Genomic DNA, 22075 nt, shown 5'->3' with positions numbered 1-22075 from the left:
TTACATTTCATACAAGTCACTAACACTGTTTAAATGCCCAATATGCATAATTAACAAGAATTGATTAAGTCATAAAGATGTTTCATTTCTCTATTTCATTGACTGTTATGTACCACTTAGGGAAGTCAATGGTGGTGACAGGATGTGGTGAGGCTACAGCAGCCAGACTGAGTTATATCTAACATCCACAAATGGTCATGTATAGGTATGTGCGAAAAGGGCTTTGGAGATGTTTGATCAATATTAAGTAAAGAGAACCCTTTATTGGTTCATAAAGGACTTGTAATTTTCCTTTGCCAGATACAGTTTTATTCAATGTGCGAATTAGACAAAATTAAATAAAGTCAATAAATAAAACTAATCTCATTAATTAAAGATGAGCAACTGTTAGCTTTTTATATTTAATTCTCCAACATTTAGCATTTAGATAAGTTAGACTCCGACCCCATCTCATGGCATCAGCTGGGAGGGAATAAAGCAACGTGACTTCCTAGTCATAGGGCTAGATTTACTAAGCTGCAGGTTTGCAGAAAAGGGGATGTTGCCTATAGCAATCAATCAGATTCTAGCTGTCATTTTGTAGAAAGTGCTAAATAAATGAAAGCTAGTATCTGATTGGTTGCTCTAGGCAACATCCGCACTTTTCAAACCCGCAGCTTAGTAAATCTAGCCCATAGAGGGCGTCATGTTACTGGACACCCACAGCTTCAGTCTTATCTGGCTGATGATTTTAAGTGATGTGATAGGACAGAGAAAGTCCAACCGCTACCTGGAGAATACAAAATCACTACATCCTGATAGTAGTAGTACTAGGCATAGATTCCAATCATTCTGCAAAACATGAGGAAGAGAAACAAATATAAATTAAAAAACGATAGTGTCCCTTTATACGCCAGCTATGATGGCAATATAGGGAAAGCTTCTATACTAGTACCACAGACATTGTACCAGAATGAATACAGACACAGACTGCTCTTACTTTAGACGAGCTCCACCGGGCACACTGCTGTTCAGGCCTATAAGCTGCAAAGCGAAACCTTCCGGCACATTGGTATTTGCCTCCAAGTACAGTGGGATTGATTTTCTGTCTTCTCCATGTTTAAAGACAACAGCACCTAGCAAAGAATGAAGTTATATCAAGTCACACTGACTGTAATACAGTTTTATCATCAAAGGTTTTTTCTTTCTGATGTGAGATATTAAGGACATGTTTATTGCACTTTCCATTCATTTATCGTCTTCAGGAAACTTGATGAATCAATCTCATTAATAGTTTGAGCATATCCTACAATTTACTTAAAATATTCAGTATTCTGTGTAAGAAAAGTTATTTCTGTAATACAAAGTACAAGAGTGAGATCATTATATATTATTCCTTAATAAGAAGTGTTCTCATCAGTTTCACCAGGTTTATTATAAAAGACCACTTTCATCTGTTTCACAATCAGTGGTGCACATAACAATATCTGTAATTATAACGTACACATATACGTCCAGAAAGATCAGGTACATTTTATTAATTTTATAATTATGAAAAAAATTGTTTTTCTTACCAGATTCAGGTGAAAGTTTACCAAGTCGGATATTCTTTGGAAGACGGCCAGGGGGATATCCGGCACTCCAATTTATGGTTACAGAACCATAAGAACCTTCTCTGTATATAACAGCATGGCCCATTCCTGATGTAATATTTGTAAGTCGAAAAGCAACTGATTCAAAACCAATCTAGTACAAGAAATAAATAATTATAGCGTTCACCAGTAACCATCATGCATCTTTTTTTATTTGTCTTGTTATGTGCATCCCATAGTTGCCAATAGTCACTAATTTCTAGGGAAAGTCCCAAAAGGTATAGATTTGCCCCTGGAAATTTTTGCATTGAAGTTCATCATCATCATCACCATTAATTTATATAGCGCCACTGATTTCGCAGCGCTGTACAGAGAACTCACTCACATCAGTCCCTACCCCATTGGGGCTTACAGTCTAAATTCCCTAACATACACACACACAGACAGACACACAGACTAGGGTCAATTTGTTAGCAGCCAATTAACCTACAAGTATGTTTTTTGGAGTGTGGGAGAAAACCAGAGCACCGGGAGGAAACCCACGTAAACACGGGGAGAACATACAAACTCCTCACAGATAAGGCCATGGTCCTGAATTGAACTCATGACCCCAGTGCTGTAAGGCAGAAGTGCTAGCCACTAAGCCACCGTGCTGCCCCCAGTTTTCACCAACTATATAATATAATTTGTGGATTCTGTATGATGCATTACATATAGTCAAGTTCAATAAACATATTATGAGCAAGAATGTAGCGCACCAAAGTCCACCTAGATAACACAACGAGTGATGTGTAGATCATTCTGCAGCAATGCAACCTGGGAATATTTTTTCTAATATTGGAAACCATGGCCTATCTCAGCAATATAAGAATGGATAATGGATCATGTAAAGTGATTTTGCATACAGCAAAAAGATAATAAATATATTTTATGAAAGTATAAAACAAGCGGATGAGCAGTACATTTCTATTCACACAAATACACCTATTTATCTCCTTAACACATTCATATATGTAAAAGCTCAAGAATAATAAAATATTATTAAATTATTTTGTTATTGAAACAGTAGCAGATGCTGGAAATAAATGCCCAGAAGTTGGACTAAAATAAGCAGATATCTCTGCAGTATATAAACCAGAAATACAAATAGTGGGAAGATAATGTATATATCACCTTCATTTTATGATCAGATAATGACTTCTGTGAAAACCTGCTATGCAGGTGAGGCTGAGAGACGGCTGAGAGACGGCTGCATGGATAGCTAAGAGTCCAGTATGTGAAGCCAAGCTCTAACAAATATATATAGTTTCAATGTGATAAGTGTAATGGGCACTTCCAGTCTTTGATCAAAATGCAGATGTGCTGTCTAACCAAGGATTAGCGCCATCCTTGACTGCTCCAGTGCCTGAATGGAACCAGGAGTATCAATGGGCAGCAAATAAATGTTCTCACATAATGAGGCAGTAGGAATCTAACCTATCTAACAGTGCCCCTGAAAACAAAGTTATTCTATGAGAAAAACTAAAGCATTCTAAGAATTCGTTCATTCATGTCCCTTTCATTCATTTACACACTTATTAAATGTTCATGCATTTTGAGCTTTTCATGCATGCTGCATTTTCCATCATACATATTTATTTCCACCGTTTGGTATAATGAAGCCAAGATGATAGGATGAGTAAAACATTGGGTAAAATGTAGATTTCTACTAATTCTAACATTATTGTCTTCATATTGAATTATCTGCTTGATTTTAAAAATTGGCCGCGTTATTTAAAGAGGCAGTTTTATTAAAGGCAAAACCTGGTGGGTTTAGTCTTTAATATAATTGCCATTAATACCGACGGCCAATTGCCAAAAATCAGTGGTTGTAGATAACTGCTGATTTATACATTTATCCCGTTGAGTCTTGCAGTTGTGATGCCAATGAGTGATGATAGCAGATCGGAACATTAGTGAGACCTACAACATGTTGCTGTATGCAGGCAGCATTTACTATACAAATCATGTATGCTGACAAATGCAATGATATGATACTGAAGAAGACATTTATGTTTTTGGATTGCTGTGTTTTCTACTTAATGAAAAAACATTTCAATAAAACATATTAAAAATGAGCTCTCCGTAATATTATTGAACTGTATCTATTCCCTACACAAAGTGGGAGTGATTTTGTGGTCTGAACCAATATTCAAAAGCATTAAAGCACAAATAATTTTGTATATTAAGAATTTTTTAATGAACAGTCTTCGGTTACTTAAGGTTATTAATTTGCTCAATTACTTTAGCTTTGTTATATGAAAATTGCTATATAAATTGCATTCACGTTATTGAACTAAAATATAGTTGTGATTTTACCACACATGCACAAAAACACATATATTTCAACATATGCAATCATAAATCGTTAGCAGAATACTGATTAACACATTTGAGTAATTGATATAATTGCAAACACTAATGTATGTACACATATGAAACAAAGTATAAAGAAATACACATTACAAGCTTTTCATACTAAATTGCTATGCAATTAGAATGCATCTTTACCACCTGTGGATATTTTCACTGGAATCTTTCTATTATGTACACACCTGTACTTGCTTTCCCTCTGGTGTTAGGCATAGAGAATTGCATTTATGGTTACTATACCTCTGAATTGGCAGCATTCTTCGGTACTGATACTGGAGTTGGCTTTTGTCCTTTATGTATATAGGGCTTTCCAAATGTACCCATACCCATCAGAGTGACATTGGTCAACTCAAGAGTAAAATTAAAGCCAGGGGAAAGGAAAACCTGTAGATATAAACATATTTATAAGAAAAACAAAACACTAAGTAGTTCACCTAATATATAAGATAATATTTAAGTGCCTGATTCATTAAGGATCTTAACTTGAGAAACTTCTTATTTCAGTCTCCTGGACAAAACCATGTTACAATGCAAGGGGTGCAAATTAGTATTCTGTTTTGCACATAAGTTAAATACTGACTGTTTTTTCATGTAGCACACAAATATCAACTTTAAATTTCAGTGTACAAATAAGCTATCAAGTATTTGTGTGCTACATGAAAAAACAGGCAGTATTTAACTTGTGTGCAAAACAGAAAACTAATTTGCACCCCTTGCATTGTAACATGGTTTTGTCCAGGAGACTGAAATAAGAAGTTTCTCAAGTTAAGATCCTTAATGAATCAGGCCCCAAGAATCTTAAAAATACTAACCTGGCTGCTAATTGGCACTGCACTAACACCATAGCTTGCACCATCTGGAATCAGCCCCTTCCATACAACGGTTCTTGTTTGATTTTCCTGTTCTGATTGCCCAAAAGATACTTGATACTCCACAGTGACATTGCCAAATGTGCCAGCAAGTCTCGTGACATTAACTTGCACATAACGACCCAAGTCACTGTCCACAATGATCGTCTGACTTGCAGGATCCAAAAAGAACACGCCGTGAGGGTCGTCATTTGCCAGAACAGTGAACCACAACACATTTTTGTCATTGTCCAAATCTGCCCCTCCTTCCACAGAGGTCAGCTGCACCATATAAGTCTCATCTAGTTCTGGCACATCATCTGGAAGGATCTGAACAGTTATATTTGCAACATTTTGACGATCGGGGATGACAACCCAACCAGAAGTCCCAGTGAAGTCACTTTGAATGTCCGATACACTGGTCAGTTGCCAATAAACCTTGGAAAAGAAAAATAATGTTTTATTGACTGGCAATAACAAGTTTATACAACAGGTTTCTAAATACATATTGTTACATACATCTCAAACCATGGATTGAAATAATACAATTTTTTTTTTTTTAAGAATTGTCTTTTGTCCTTGGTGACTGGCGATTCCCTAATGTCTCTTTTGAGATAGGGCCTCCAGAACTGTACACAGTAATTGAGGTCTTACTAATGACCTAAAAAGTGGCAATATAATCTCCCTCTTTCCTGCTACTTTTAGCTCTCCCTATACAACCAAGTATTGTACTGGCTTTTCTCACTGCTTGACTACACTACTTGCTTAACTTAGACACACAAAAGAATTAGAATAACACTTCACCAGGAGAAATAAATACACTAGAAATAAATACCATAATCCTATAAGGACAAGAAAAACAAGGCAATTATAATAAAGTAATATACCTGATATTTCTTATAAATACATTATAAATAAGCAAATGCTTAAAACATATCTATAAATGGAAATTTATATTTAGAAAGTTATTGACATGTTTATTGAATTTGTTTATTTAGAATTTAATTAGGATAAATGCGATATATATTATTTTATTAAAATGTGATTCCTTTTTTGTCCTACTGTATAATAATATCTCCTGGTGGAGAGCTAATATTATTACTTTTGTGTGTGTTTCCATTTTCTTAGCGGTTGGTCATCCTCGTTGGAATTTAGCAACTGTCTCAACAGGGATTTTTAGTGCTGTTTGGATGGGTGGGAGTTTTTCTTTTGCTTAACTCAAAGATGTTTCTGTTTCAAATTTATTTAGTTTGAGTCTTTTGGTTTGTATTATATTCCTTACAACAACTGAGAAAAACATTAGATAGTGGTAAATGCATTAGTACCGTGAGGTTGCCTAGCGTTCCTTGAACTCTCTTGATAATAAAAGTTATATTTAAGGGACCCTCAGAGGCTTCTGGTTCTGTATAATTCTTTTTCAGAAGTGACTCAGCTGCAAATTGAACAATTCCATTTGGATCACCAAATTTTTGTATCTAGGATAAAGGAGTTCAAAAAATACATAGTGAAAACATGACAAAGTAACATAATTAAATTATTAGTAAGATATCAAAATATAGACTTGCACCAACACCAAATATTTACTAGCCTATTTTAATGCTTCAATCTATTCTCCCACCTCAACATTGCCGTGTTTATCCATGTCACAAGTCGCCACACTAGCTGCGACCGTTCCGCTCTCTGTGCTCTGTGGACGCTTCCTTCCCTGCCTTTGCCCTGGCAGCTGGGACAGGGGAGGGTTGGAAATTTTTAGCCCGGGTGCAAAACTCGACACAGCAGCCTATTAGCACCATTTTCAACAAAAAAAAAATGTAGGTGGCTCAGTGACCCAGCCCAAGGTAGTCCGCTATGGGACCGGCCCCGGCTCCCAGCCCAGCCTGCCTCTGAGTTGGGACTTTACTTCCAGCCATTGCGCCGTCTTCATTGCCGCTTTGTCCTGGCAATTAGCAACCAGCCAGGGCGCTCGACTCTAATTGTTATCAATGCCTCCTGTGTGTGTGTGTGTGTGTGTGTGTGTGACGAAGGGAGGTGTGTGTGCACCTTCCTCTTTGATTGGCTCACATCTGTTTAAAAGGCATTAGTGACCTGCTCCCTGTCCTTGTGGGTACCTTTCTGCCTCTGACTGATTCCTGTTTAGACCCTTGGCTTGTTTCTGGACCCTGCTTGTATGCCGATTGCCCTGACCCTTGGCTCTGACTTTTGGACTTCCCATGGTTGCTGCCAGCCCCAACCGTTTGGCCTGTCTGAGACATTCCTACTCGCCTCTGACCCACGACCTCTGGCTTGTCCCCGGTTATTCATATTTTGTGCCGCTGGTTCCTGTGCCTCCAACTCTGTTCTGACAGTTACTGTGCATAAGCTTTCATTACGTTTGAGTTAAGCCCTGGGGCCATCTGAGCACATGTGAGTGCACCTAACTCTATGGAAAAGGCGGCTGCTATAGGTGAAGACTTCTGCCACCAGCTCTGAAAGCTTATGTCAGTTTCTGTAACAATCCAATGCCTGTTTTTTTTCTATTCCTTCTCCTTTCCTCTGTTTACTGCTTATCTCCATAATTTAAGGTGTGTTTGACTAAGGGCTGAGCACCTTATTGTATTCATATTTCAACCCTTCTATTTATAGCTGACCAAAGCTTCGAAACAGTCAGGCATAGAGCAATCTGATGCTAATCAGATCATTAGAATTTTCAGATTATCTCAGGAATGAGTGTGGTGATTTTGTGAAAGGCTCGGGGAGTCCATTTGAATGATTGTGCAAATGAGAACACAATGCGTGTGACAGGACAACAGTCTCCATGTGAGGGGGGAATGGAGAAAAGCAGGAAGCCATAGTCTGAGAGGTAGATAGTAGAAGAAGCAAGTCCCCGAAACTGCACAGAGTAGTGATGTGAGGCTATTCTAAAACGATTCAGGAAGTTATTGGTGCCAAACACACTTTTATATTAACTAGATCATAAATCCAACTTGTTTTCAGTCTGGCTTTCCTTTGACAGTATATTATGCTTTCTTCAGCATAGTGTTCTGTAAAGTAGTTTAGTGTCATCTACTTACAAACATGCATTAACTGAAGCAACAGCAACATTTCTACAGGGATGAAGTCCCTGGATTTCATGTATTATATAAACGGAATTTCTACCCTCTACTTGCACTACTGTCCACCAAGAAATGCCATGGATTACTGCACCTGGCATTGCCAACATTTTCTAAACATCTTCACCCCTAGTTTTCAAAGACTCAAACATGTTAAATTGTTTAATACATAGAATTTTTTTAAAAAAAAACTGACATCACACCAAGCAAAGGAAGATTCACAATAGTACAAAATAAGAATTTCTTAGTTTGGAACTGGAAAAAGGACAAACTGTTGCAGCAATAGCACCGTGAAGCCACTGTATCAGCAAGGTGGTGGCAAAAGTAGGGAAAGTAGATTGCCTTTAGTTTCATAAAAAGCAGCAGCGCAATCAGAATTATTAGAGGGTTATCCTTTGACTTATCCATAAGGAAATCACAGGGCAGTAAGAGTTAGAGATGAGTAATGGCATAAGGCAGGGGGTACTGTAAATTATTTACAGAAAAAACATTTAAACAATTCTTACTGTTATCGTCACATTTCCAGCTTTGGGATCAATATCAATCGTCCCGCTTCCAATGCTCAGTACAACAATAAATTTCTCCTGGACCTCAATTTCTCCATGAGGCAGAATAGTCAAGTTAATAATCCTTGTTCCTCCTTCTCCATCACTGTAATAGAATGATCCATTCAAAGGCTCACTGAAGTCATCATTACTACTGGTCAAGATGGACCTGGAATTCGGTCCCAATATGTGCCACAAAACCTGCAGAACATGAACAGGTAAATGAATTTCAGCATTATTTAATATATATGTATGGATAAAATAGTGCAAGAAAAGACTAGTGAATCCTCATACCTACTGTGGTTAAAACAGCCAATTATAATAGATTATTGCAATCCAATTGGATCTGTGAGTAACTAGGCCAAACACATGGAAACTCTAGTTCACAGATACAATCAGATTGCAATACAACATTACAACTGGAATGTAATGGAAATTGGGTGCACAATCTACCTTACTAATCAGGAGTCAGGCAACCTGATCTTCTATCCTGCCAAATAAAACCCAGTTGATCAGATTTGGCATGTTTAGCATGTGGCACACACTCTAAGAAATATGTATGTATACCCAACTTAATTGTGCACACATGCTTAGCAATTTTATCAGATCTGTGACTATTTTTGGCAAACACACATAGGGTCGAATTACATGAACACGGGTTATATTACATTCACTCAATATGAACAGATTACAAAGAAAATTGGCTGCACAAGTTACCCTATTACCTAAGGGTTACATACACATGCCAATGGGGTCATCACTCCATCCTGTAGAATTAACGTTGGTCCAATCAGATTTAAATCAATCAACATTTGATTGTTTAGCATAAGTTTATAAATTATACAATGATTGAGCATTTGGTTGAGTCGACCAAAATGAGCAAACAATATCTTACCATTTGTGAACAACTATAGGCCCCAGGCATGCTGCAATCCTAAGGGCATGTTTGGTCAATCAACAGAAAAAAAGGCAGAAAATGAATAAAAAATATAAAATGCAGTACATAGAGCAAATAATCAACAGCCCCACATCACCGATCTTCATTTTAAAATCCATTTAAATATTGGATTTAAAAAAATGTATGTTTAGCTGATTCTAAAAATGTGCAAACATATGAGTCTACAAAGGTCTGAAACTGTTTATTTTTGGTTAACTGAGTCCATGTTTATTTGGAGGCTTCAAGCACTTAGCACTTGTGAAGGTATAATGACACTTAAGCGTGTCTGTGTACAAATAACACTTCTAGGATTATTAAACAACAGATAAAACCACAAACACAAGCTGTTTGCATCATAGTCATCAGCAATAGTATAGGAAATACTAGCTACAGCACATTCCTATGTTTCTGAGCCAAAGCAAGAGGTGCTCAAACAGCTAAGTGATAAGTCGCCATAGATAAAGTCTGGTTGTGTCATCTCTATAGTGGACAATAGTGCATGTGAAGTTATATAATGTATACAATACTTTAGATTTATATGTATCCATTAGTAACCTTAATTTGAGATTACAGATTCCTATATTTAGGAGTAAGGCTGGGTAAACACTACAGGGGTTTCAGCAGATTATAGGGCCAATCACACATTAAACGACCATTCGGCCTGATATCGCATTAGTGTGTATGCTCCAACGATGAGGGACTATTGTTCCAAAGCACGTGGTTTCGTTTCATTTGATTTTCAATCTGGGCTAAAAATCTTGTTCAATGATGGAACAATGTCGTTCCAAACCTGCAGTGTGTACGTACTCATGGCCGGCAGTATCCATAGATCTCTACAAGGTGTGTAGAGTCAGGATATTTTTAGCCGATGCTTATGACAGTTGAAGGGTACAGATCTAAATTTGTTTAGTGTGTACACCGGAATCAGCATGATGATTGGGACATTTTTTTTTTTTCAGACGTTGGTAAAATCATTAACAATATCACATGGGGAGACTTTTTTTTGTAGTGTGCACACAGCCTAATATCGATGTCCAAATGTCATGCTGACATCACTCTCCGCCTCCTGCCTAACAAAATGTTGGGGTCATGAGTTCAATTCCCGACCATGGCCTTATCTGTGAGTTTGTATGTTCTCCCCGTGTTTGCGTGAGTTTCCTCCGGGTGCTCCGGTTTCCTCCCACACTCCAAAAACATACTGGTAGGTTAATTGACCCTAGTCTGTGTGTGTGTGTGTGTGTGTGTGTGTGTGTGTGTGTGTGTGTGTGTTAGGGAATTTAGATTGTAAGCCCCAATGAGGCAGGGACTGATGTGAGTTCTCTGTACAGCGCTGCGGAATTGGTGGCGCTATATAAATGGTGATGATAATTCTGATTATTTATGAACCACAAATTTGCAAATCTGCCGCACAAACCCTCCCTTGTGATGTCACATGCCTACTTTTAAACTAGGTGCAGATTACTTTTCCCGGGATGTTTTCAAAGACAGTGAAGGGGTCTAGGAGGACAAGCAGAGGCACTTGTGCACATAAAGTATCATTACGCGTCCGCAGACTTTACAGTTTGTAAAATAGCCTTTATGATTTTAGCTATCCATTTCTTTTATTGTTTTGCTATATATTTAGAGATTGTGAACACTCCTACTTTCTATAAATTACAGAAGTCAGCTGTCAATCTCAATAAAAATACTCTATACTCGGTTTTAATAAATATACCAGTTTCACTTTAAGAAAGACTGAGATTACTTACAGGGTGGCAAAGTGACAACCAGTTATTAATCTTAACTGGAGACATTTCCAGGTAGAGTTGGGATTACACATAAACAGAAGCAGGACTGAAAATACTTCCTGGCAGATATGGACATGCCAGCGATTCCTCCTATTTACTAGATGACGATGGCACTTCCTGAACACTGGGTATATTTATAGCAAACCAGTATGTTCAGGAGGTATTCACTTCCCCTCAATGTTCTTGGCACAGCTTGTATCACACAACCTTCACAGACCATATGTAAAACAAATCACTGTGTTCCAGTGCTTATGTTAATACAAATATTTGTGGGGAAAAAAAACAATACAATACAATATGTACCAGTTCTTATATTTACAAAAATATTTGTTACAGAAAAAAAAAGCACAAGCATGATGCATTGTGTACTCAGAAATAACACAAACCTACTACTTTAATGGATATCATGATGAGAACAATCCTGAGTTTGCAGTTCATTTAATGAAGACTAAAAGGTAACAAAAGAGAGCACTTTTAAGTAGGAAGGCTGATGGAAGAATAGAGGAAGTCATTATGTGGGATCATGTCTCAGTGATGTCACTAATCTCCAGTGACCTGATAGGCTGCATTGTCACCAATATTGATTCAGCCAATACAAATGTTTTAAAATTAGAAATGTATCTTTTGTTATACGATTATGGGCCCTGGAAGTGTTTCATATCATCAATCCTGCTTGCATAACACAGAACCTAGGAGGCCACGCAGCAAATGAAATATAACATACAACAGGGTGACATACAATACACCAAAATAAGAGTGACTGGAAAAAAAATAATTAACCGGTTATTGTGCTGTTTGTACTCCAATTCCCCCTAAATTGGTGCTCATTGTACCCGACATGACCACTGTTGAGATCTTGAACAGAAATTGGCTGCTTTTCTGGGAGGATGCTAAGTATTTCTGGTTTTAAAGTTATGTTATGTGCTTCAAAAGCCTAAACTTCCAATATTGTATGAAAGGCATGTGCATCTCATAATTTCGTTTTACTAAAAGAATAGTGACAGGGTAAAACTTTATGTGCTTTAGAGTAGTAGTTAAACAAGAATTGACTTGAGGTGGTTTTGAGCTGTGACATAGAAGAGGACACTGCATTTACTATCTTAGAACACAATTCAGTCAGGATATACAAGCTTTGCATGTAAAACAATGCTGTTTTTGTTCTTACTTAATATAGATAATACATGTTTTTCTGTTTGGACACACCAAGTAATGAACACAGCTTGTATACGGTACCTGAGCATTTCCCATATGTCCGCCTGTCCTCTCGATCAGCAGTGATATAGTAACTGTCACATTGGGGTTAGGAAGCGTTATCTGACTGTGATTAAGGAACCGCACAGCTCCATTTGGTGAGTCGCTTTTAGCTATTGTAATGACAGAAACAAGGTTCTGGCCCAGAACTGCTCCTCCACTCGCTCCCACAAGACGGATCTCAAACTGCTCAGCAAATTCACTGTCATGGGAAAATGTAACAAATATGCCTCAGATACTTCTGCCAGCATTATACCTGATATATATATATATATATATATATATATATATATATCTATATCATATCATATCATATCATATACACACATATCATAAATGTGATATTAAACATTGAGCACTTATTCTCTCTTCTCACCTCTGCATACCGAAAGCTTTATTTCTATTTTGAAATTCCTTTTTTTATCCAGTATTGCTCATTTATATGTCAGGATAAATATAAGTTTTGCAAACCTACCATTATGTTGGCGCTGTTCCCTGTGACAAAAAAACCCCCACTTTCATCTTGATAAAGCCTGTTCTGCAGAATTTGTGTGCACCTACCAAACAGCTATCTTTATGCACAAACATGAGCTGCATTGATGACATAAATGTGCAAAACTGATTTTGCCACTGCAGTTTATTTATTCCTGCTTATTATATATATACATATTTAAGTGTGAAATGTTTAATATACATATAATACCTTTCTTCATCATCAGTAATGGAGACGTTAATAAAACTGTGATTTTGTCCATTCTGGAATGTTACTGAAGTATTAGAGATTACATAGTCTATTCCATTGGGCAAAGCAGAAATCCCCCGAGTGATAAAATCAGCTGTCACATATCCATATGTTCCACGTGTTCTCAATACAGGAATCAATACTATCCCAACATCTTCTTCCACTACAAAAACAAAGATGTATAACTACTTCTAGTATGACATAACTTTAAATAACAATGATTGACAGTTTTATCCAATGTGACCCAACAGTTCGTTCTTTCTATAAAATGATTACAAAGGTTTTGATTGGTCAGAGCATGGGAAAGCTGCTCTCCATTGGTCAGTCATGGTGAGACCCCAATGTGTTGTTTCAACACTAACTGCAACAACCTACAATGTAGTTAATTATTCGAACAGTCCTTATGCTGTTTGACTCTCCAATGTTGCTGCTACCAGCCTAGGCTATGAATGCTGGTGCTGGCAACACCGCAGGGGAAGGAAGGAGCACTCCACTTTATGTATTTATTCCTTTTAGCAAACCCTGCAAAGGTATGTAGTAATAATGATCAGCAAGGATAGTTGCACAAGCCCCAGGCAAATGATGTGCCCACTGACATTAGCCGCAAATGGGTGTTCTCATGCTGCCTGTACTATGCTCGGTCCACATGAGAACACCCCTTCCCTCACTCACTCCACCTCTCTAGGCGTAAGGAGTCGTAAGTGTGAGCCCCTTTGCCTTCCTGCATATTCATGCCTCTTTGTGAACATGCACAAAGCAAACTCACATACTTTACGCTAGGCAAACTCTGCATCATTGTATACTGTGTCTAGAAAGAGAAACACATGTTATAGCAAAAATCTTGTTCCTGGCATAATGTTTATTCAAAAATCTCATTATATAACGATAACAAACGTCAACAAAGAAATTTGTAAAATTACCTTGAATAGTAATAAACTGTGGATCAAACTCTATGACCCCTTCTGCATTATCATTTATCAGAATAATGATCCGGATGATAGAATTGTTTCCTATTAGAGGTGGTTGATCTATCTGTAGTCCATTTTCTCTAACAGTAAGGTCGTAGCCCCTGTGCAAAATTATATGTAAAAAAATGTAAACATATTTGTAAATTGTGTAAAGACAATACAATACACCACAATGGGCACAGCAATATTAAATATAATATATTAAATACATACACTTGGTTTAATGTAATCAAGGTAAAATTTTATTATTATTTGAATTATTGTTATAAACAATCAGATCCTTGACACTAGTGTCTCAGGTCTCTTAGGGGAAGGATTGTACTATTAACATGTTGGAAAGGCAATGTACAATGTACAAAACAATACTACTAGCCGAAGGTGAAGATATCACTATTCCATTGCCTATTCCCTGGACAACTGTGGTTTACAAACTGTTCTTACACAGGTCATGTTTATATAGCTCACATGAACAACCAGTATTAGCCCCTGTGTGCAGGAATATAGCATGCATCTGCTGCGATTACTGGCTACAATGGACTATTGTCATAGAGAAGAGCAGCGGACTGACCATTAGTTAAGAAGGACTGGGTGGGTCCTTCTACCATGCTTGTTCTCTAACATCACTGTCATTAACACAATATGAATATATTGTAGTTTAGTGTGTTTTTATGTATATATATTATTTTCAACTGTACAGAGGGCTCGTATGATTGGATTTACTGAAATACCACAGTCTGGTACTGGTTTGTGCTCACTAAACTGAGAGAAAAAAATTGTATAGCTACTTTTTAATCCATTCTCTTATAATCCACCCAATTGTTGACCAACTATATGACTATTAGAAGCAGATTTTGCCATGTTGGTGATATTTGTAAGACAGATATAAATATTGGCTTAATCACAGTCATATAACTCCTATTTTGCCCAATTTAGTCAATAGTTAGATATCACTGGTGTGTGAGAAGGTTTAAGAAGAATAATTCACAGGGAACATGCTGAATGGTGTGTCACATTTGTAGAAATAATTATTTTACACTCAGTAATTTACTAGTTGTAAAGTTTGTTTTACCTTCCTAGGAGCTTCACCTCTGTGATAACAATGAAAAAATCTTCTGGACCTTCTGGTAGGACATCATTTCTTATCTCTATAGAAACACTTTTCATTGTTTCATTTGGTCTGAATACAATTTCTCCTGAAATGTTGGTGTAATCCAGGTCACTCAATGCAGATCCAGGCATGGTTTGATATTTTAGCTCAACCTCACCAAATGAACCACCAGATCGTGTGATGGTAATATTAACCTGTTAATAATAAATGATAATATAAACAAGAATAAGAAATAATCAAGAAATCATCTCCAGGCTCTTATCCTTAATATAATGTTCATGGGTTAAGGTGTCTACCCAAACTCTAAAAATATTTTTAATACATCACATGGTCTAACTAAATCCCCAGGAATTCTTCATGTAACAGAATATACTATATATCAATGTATAGTTGTCATATACAGATGAACCTGTAGTCCTTACTCTCCAGTGCAACATATCCTGTAATGTTGTTATACATGACAGGTCATTATTTTACATTTTACAATAAAATAAAATACTACATTGTGCAACATTTTCAGTCTGTGATTACCAACAATAATTTCAAATGTGTTATTCATTTACATAACCATTTTGTTTGTTTTTTAGGTTGCTATCATATTACTATATTTGTGAAAACATGATTTAAAAGTACATTGCAAAAATGATGTGTTCTAGTGTATAGGTAACTTGACATTTAGTAGCTAAACAACCTAGCTCTTGGACAACTTAGTCTCACTCTTTATGTAGGCCTGACCCCAGTAGAACTTCAATGAGAAATCCAAGCCCTGAAGCTCCCAATTGTTACCTGAACTTAGGTGCTGGAGCATTGAGTTTAACAACAGGAAGAGGAGAAAGTCATCAGTCTGGATTTAGCCTCCTAGAACAGTGGTGTAATAACCACGGCATGTAACTTATGCCACAGTCCAATCAGTTACCAATTTAACTACACACCTTATATATGAATCTCATGAAGCAAAGTCAGTGTACCTAATGAGGAGCACCTGCATACATGGAAGGGTTCATTCTAAAGTCATGATAAAGAAAAGTATTACTAAAATTCATATTCCTTTATTAATCCATGAGCAATATCAACCAGGTTCAGTGCTATAGACCATCTTTAGGCTATACAAACTAAATAACAATGTGGTCATTTTAACATAATTTAGTAATTAGTGCTAATTTCCGCATACATAATTAATAAACTTTTTTGCAACAAGATACAATCCAGTTTCTCCATATACAAATCAATTAACAAATATATAGTTCCCATTGCATAATATTTACTTGAAATGTATATTACAAAATACGCTAAAAAACTAAAAGAATACTTAAAATTGTAACCCCTTATATAAACCATACAGCTGGTTAGCTCCTGAGCTAAAATTCCATTGCATTACCTTTTGTAGAAGGTGTTCAACCTAATCTCTATCATTACAAATAAGTTTGTGCATTCCGATTACTCTCAGCCCCACTGTTTCTGAAGTATGGCAAGTTTGGAAATGCTCAGCAACAAATGTTTTAGTCTGAACCTATGTCCGCTAAGCCAATGTCTATGTTCTGTAGTGATACTATACATCCAAAAGAGAAATATGAACATGTACAAAATAATAATTAGATGACGTGAGTACTATAACTTATGAAATATTGATGATTAAATATTTTACTTGCTGAATTAACTTACATTGAGCACAACAACAGATTGAATCTCATTCCCAATGGTTATGTTCTCACCGTGACATCTGTCAACCGCAATGCTCTTGTGCCTCCCTAAGACCTACATGGTGGCGGGGGATTGAAGTGCCCTAACTTGAGAGGAACTAACCATAACATGACAACCAGCAGGAGAGACCTTATTGCTTCAACTTCTCTAAAAGTAAATTTACAAATGTTCACTAGACATAAAAAGCACAAGAATCTTCCTAAAACAGAGCATGCTACAAGAAAGACACAATTTACATTCATATTAAAATATATCAAAGTACAATGGCTATTTACCCATTTCACTTCTTCTGAAACTTGTAATAATGTTCTTGAAAATTGAAACTGTCCATATGGAAAATCACTGGAAGCCATAGTGATATTGGTAGCTCTAGCTGATTCGTTTATTAATCCTCCTTCACTAATTTTGCTTAGATGTAACTGATAGAAGCTTTTTTCCTCTGGAGTATTGTCATCAAGAGCCTAAATGACATAAAGAAGATATAAATAAGGCACATACACTAGACTTAAAGCAACAATTCCATGAAAAAATAGGTGTTTGATTTTTTTAAACATAAATCACTGTGGAAGGCTATAAAAATAATCTTGGTAATCACAATTTTCCTTGGGTTATTCAGGCTGCTCTAATGATTTATAAAGTTGCACTTTGTCATGTGAGTACCATGACAACCACAGTCACAAGGAACATAATGCAATGAGCAGAGAGGCTTTGGAATGCCCATTTGAGCCCTGTCAGCACTGTGAACTCTAAAATACACCCCCTTTATTTTTATGCCTAAGGAGTAAAAATAAAATGGTGTAGTAAAGTGATAATCTGCAGTGCATTCCATGGCCTATCTAATGTATAACACTTACACTGAACATACATATTACCTGTATATTAACAACAGCGGCAGACTGTCTGTCTTTCAGCGTTACCATTCCCGACACCTCAACAAACTCACTTAGATGTGCCGGAGTAATGTTCCAGTACACCGTTACCTCTCCAAAAATCCCTGGTCCACGAATCAGACTAAGGAAAGACAATTCTAGATCAGAAATAGGTTTTTTCTTATGTTAACTGTAGGACAAGATTACCTATGAATAATACAAATTGTAAAACTAATCTGATGTTTTCATTCGAAAATAGGATATCACTAAATTGTAACAACCTTACATTATATATAAGGTGTAATGTCTTATATAACTTTGTTACAATATTAAATAATTAGCAGAAAAATACTGTTTTGGAATTTTAAAAACCATTTGGAACTGTACAAAATTGTACCTTGGCCTTGTGTGAGGGTGCAGGAGTTGGCACTTAAGAGTTAACTTTACAAACTGAAATGAAGCTCCTCAGTTTATATCCCCAAACACACAGTCCAAACTACACACAGAACTGAACACCGACTATAAAAGGTGGGCGCGCAGTGTCCCCCAGATGGATATGGAGAAATTGATTTAAAGGTAAATACAAAAATCCTCTTTTCGCCTGCAACTTATCTCTGGGGCACTGCTACCTTGGGGAGCTCCATAGCTACCCCTACGGGAGGGTATACTATGACATAACTGAACATCTCTGCATGCAAAAAGATGAAACTCGTAAAATCTGGCAAAAACCTGGACAGAGGACCAGGTGGCTGCCCGACATAAAAAGGGAGGTGAGTGCATCTAAATTTAACTGCATTTTAATGGTGTTTAAAGCATATAGGTTAGTGTAGGACCTGTATATAATGAGGTGCTCCTGATGCTGGGATGAAGGGTTAAAACTTTAGATGAAAATATGAACTAATAGCTCATGTTTTCATTTTTGCTAGATTCACACAAATATGCAGTGTTAAGAATAATCGCTGACTACTGTCTTTTTGTTTTGTATACATATATGGGCATTTATATTGCCATACAGCTGGTACCATATATAATAAAGGATATACCAAGAGCAGGCTAATTTTTACTCTGGCTGTTCTACATAGATGCTTGCCCAAAGCCCCATGACGCACCGTCCAAGAAGCACTCACTGATCTAGTGGAGTGAGCCAAAACACTTTAAGGAACCAGCTGATCGGAAATAGAGTAAGTCTGCTGAATAGTAGAACTGATCCATCTAAATATTCTATTTAATGTTGGCTAATCCAGCTTGTGCACACTCTAAAGAATGAGCAGAGAGCCAGTGTTGCGAACTCCCAAAGCCCTGTCCAGGTAAATCCTAAGAGCTGTGACTACGTCCAAAAGGACCAGCAGTTCATGGTCACCAGAAGAACCCCCATAAGTAAGGAATGACTATCTCCTGATTAAGGTGGAAACAGGATACCACCTTAGGTTGAAATGCAGGAGATGAGCACAAGACTGCCCTGTCTTCATGAAAAATGAAAAATGAAAAAGAAAGGAGACTTGCTAGACAGCGTCCCCACTTCAGAAACCTGTCTATTTGAAGAAAGTTTGAAGGAAAGACATTTACAAGTCAAGAACTTAAAATACACATTTTCCAAAGAATGAAATGTGGGAGCTGAAGGGCCGAAAGGACCAAATTAAGATCCCATGACACCTGTAGGAGGGACATAGGGAGGCGGGATATCAAAACCCCCTGTAAGACATCCAGGATCAGACCCAACTTATTATGGAAATACACCAACAAGGCCGAGACCTGAACTTTTAGGAAACTAAGCTTCAGTCCACCATGCAGTCCCTCCTGGAGAAAAGAAATAAGACGCAAAAGCCAAAAGTAAGAGTGAAATCCATTGCGTTCACATTGAACCACATAAGTTTTCCAAACTCTATGATTGTGATGTGCAGACACTGGCCTTCTGGCCTTCAGCATAGTCTGGATCACCTCCAGCTGACGAAGGTCCTAATAGAGAAACGGAACTTGAGACAGAAGATCTTCCCGCACAGTGTGTCTCCATCCTGGGCCTGCTGCCGTCCTCAGAATGTCAGTGTACCAGGCTCTTCGTGGCCAATCTGGAGTCACTAGAATGACTGAAACCCCGTCCATCTTGGCCTTCTTGAGGACATGAGAGAGCATCATTATTGAAGGAAAGAGATGGACCAACCTGAAGTTCCACAGTACTTCATGGCATCCACTAGGGCTTCCAATGGATCCCTGGTCCTGGAAAATAATAGGGGCACCTTGTGGTTGTGCTGTGAAGCCATAATATCCACCTCTGGGGGATCATATCTCTGCATCAGCAGACTGAATACATCTGAATGGAGAGATCACTCTCCAAGGAGAATAGAATCCCTGCTCAGGAAATATGACTCCCAATTCTCCACCCCCAGAATGTACACCACTGATATCGCTGGAAGAAAGCCTTCTACCCAGGACAGGATTCCTCATTGCCAGGGAGCTCTTGGTCCCTCCTTGATGATAGCTGTGGTGCTGTCTAACTAAATCCTGATTGGCTTGATCTACAGAACCGGCTGGTCTCACGCCAGAATTCATCACTATTCAGAGATCCACAACATTAATGGGGAAATTGGTTTTGTCCTTGGATCAAAGACTCTGCATGCAAAGATGTGCCACCTTTTATAGTTGGTGTTCAGTTCTGTGTGTAGTTTGGACTGTGTGTTTGGGGATATAAAGTTATAAACTGAGGAGCTTCATTTCACCGCCCCCATCCCTGAAGACTGGCATCTGTTGTAATGATGGTCTAGTCAAAGGTGGAGAAATGGGCGGCCCTTGATCAGATTATCTGAGACAGTTGTGTTTGTGGGGACAGTGATATCAACTGAGAATCCAACTGAAGGCTGGACTTTGACCCTCTCCTCAATGTATTCAGCTGAAAAGTCTGAGAGCGGAACCTTGCACATTGCACTGCATTGAAGGTGAAGACCATTTTTCCCCATCAAATTTTAGCATAGCAGAACCTAAGGATGGCTAATGGCCAGAACTTTCTTTGTGAAAGATGCCTTGTACCATTCTATTAAAGATTAGACCCAGAAACACCATCCTTTGACTGATTTTTTTTCCAGAACCTGAGCCATCTTGTTGTGGTGAATTTGTAGCAAACGGTTGCCTCAGCCTTGAAAAGCAGATAGGAAGTCTCCATAATGCCTTACCTAGACTGAGAGCTCAACTCGTGGCACAGTGGCCAGACCATACAGACGTGCTCTGTATTGCAAATGAGAATCCTGAACCACAAATCTGAGTAGAATGTGGTGTCATTCCCAGATCAGAATATGAAGATATGCATCCTTGATGCCTACAAACATTAAGAATCTGTTCCATCCATCCGATAATGGATCTGAGCAACTCCATCTTGAACCTGTTCACCCAAAGATTGGTGTTCAAGGACCAGAAAAAGGGACTGTTCCGGGATAGGGCTGAGTAGAAGAGAGGTGATAGCCTCCCTGAGAGCAAGCAGATTTGACTTTTCCTTTCAATGGTCGTCAGAAAAAAATCTCTTTGGCAGAGGCCCCTGACGTTCTAGGGTATAACCCCTCTCTATGATTCCTGTTACCCACAAGTCTGAGGAGGAGGCTCTCCATTCGTCCCAAAATAACAAAAGAGAGGCTCCCACTGAGCTGGAAAGGAAAGGAAGCACATCATGCTGTCTGTTTCTCAGAGGGCTTAGACCCTGGGTGTTTTGGTCACCCAGGTCTGTCTTCCCCATCCAGGTCTGTCTTGCCTTGTTGTAAGGAGTGGCCTATGGAAGAGGAGGACTACGAGTGAAAGAAGGCCCAAAGGGAATGGAACTTTAGTCCTTTAGACTTAGACATGTTGAACGGGAGGAAAGAGCTCTTTCCTCCAGTAGCCTGACATATCATTTTGTCAAGTTCTGGTCCAAAAATAACCCAAACTTGACAAAATGTATGTATCTTCCAAAGATTTCATGGACTCCAAGCCAAAGTGGTCATCTGACAACAACAGTCAAGGCAGATATCCTATAGTGTGTAGAATCTGCATTTAGAGCTGTGACATCTAGATATTTGGTCGCTTCTCTGATATGCTCTGCCACTAGGAGCAATTCTGACTTAGAATGGGCAGACTGCAATCCTTCTAAGAGTTGATCCATTTTTCTTCACATCCAACAGGATCCTCTGGGTCTGAGTGACCCAGAAGCTCTACCTCTTCTGAGAACGTGAGAAAACGGCTGATGTTTTCGTGGTCTCTGGGGTTTAGGAGCCTTACGTAACTTGTCC

The 22075-nt window shown here is 38.0% G+C and overlaps 1 protein-coding gene across 1 annotated transcript in view; it reads right to left on the bottom strand.

The window, feature by feature from the left end:
- Positions 1-22075, bottom strand: part of ADGRV1 (adhesion G protein-coupled receptor V1) — a 397132-nt gene that overhangs the window by 165117 nt on the left and 209940 nt on the right. Inside the window, exons 63-74 of the mRNA XM_075212995.1 lie at positions 17832-17970; positions 17235-17420; positions 15220-15452; positions 14103-14251; positions 13144-13345; positions 12423-12642; positions 8427-8666; positions 6157-6306; positions 4796-5269; positions 4224-4367; positions 1554-1725; positions 980-1115 (exon numbers count right to left, since the gene is read on the bottom strand). Coding sequence (XP_075069096.1) covers positions 980-1115; positions 1554-1725; positions 4224-4367; positions 4796-5269; positions 6157-6306; positions 8427-8666; positions 12423-12642; positions 13144-13345; positions 14103-14251; positions 15220-15452; positions 17235-17420; positions 17832-17970 — 2445 coding nt within the window. The remainder of the gene's footprint in view (positions 1-979; positions 1116-1553; positions 1726-4223; positions 4368-4795; positions 5270-6156; positions 6307-8426; positions 8667-12422; positions 12643-13143; positions 13346-14102; positions 14252-15219; positions 15453-17234; positions 17421-17831; positions 17971-22075) is intronic.

This window comes from Mixophyes fleayi, chromosome 1, assembly GCF_038048845.1.
Source record: "Mixophyes fleayi isolate aMixFle1 chromosome 1, aMixFle1.hap1, whole genome shotgun sequence".
In the NCBI taxonomy this organism is placed as follows: domain Eukaryota; kingdom Metazoa; phylum Chordata; class Amphibia; order Anura; family Limnodynastidae; genus Mixophyes; species Mixophyes fleayi.
The sequence above is the reverse complement of the archived record's forward strand: the minus strand, read 5'-3'. Positions and strand labels throughout refer to the sequence as shown.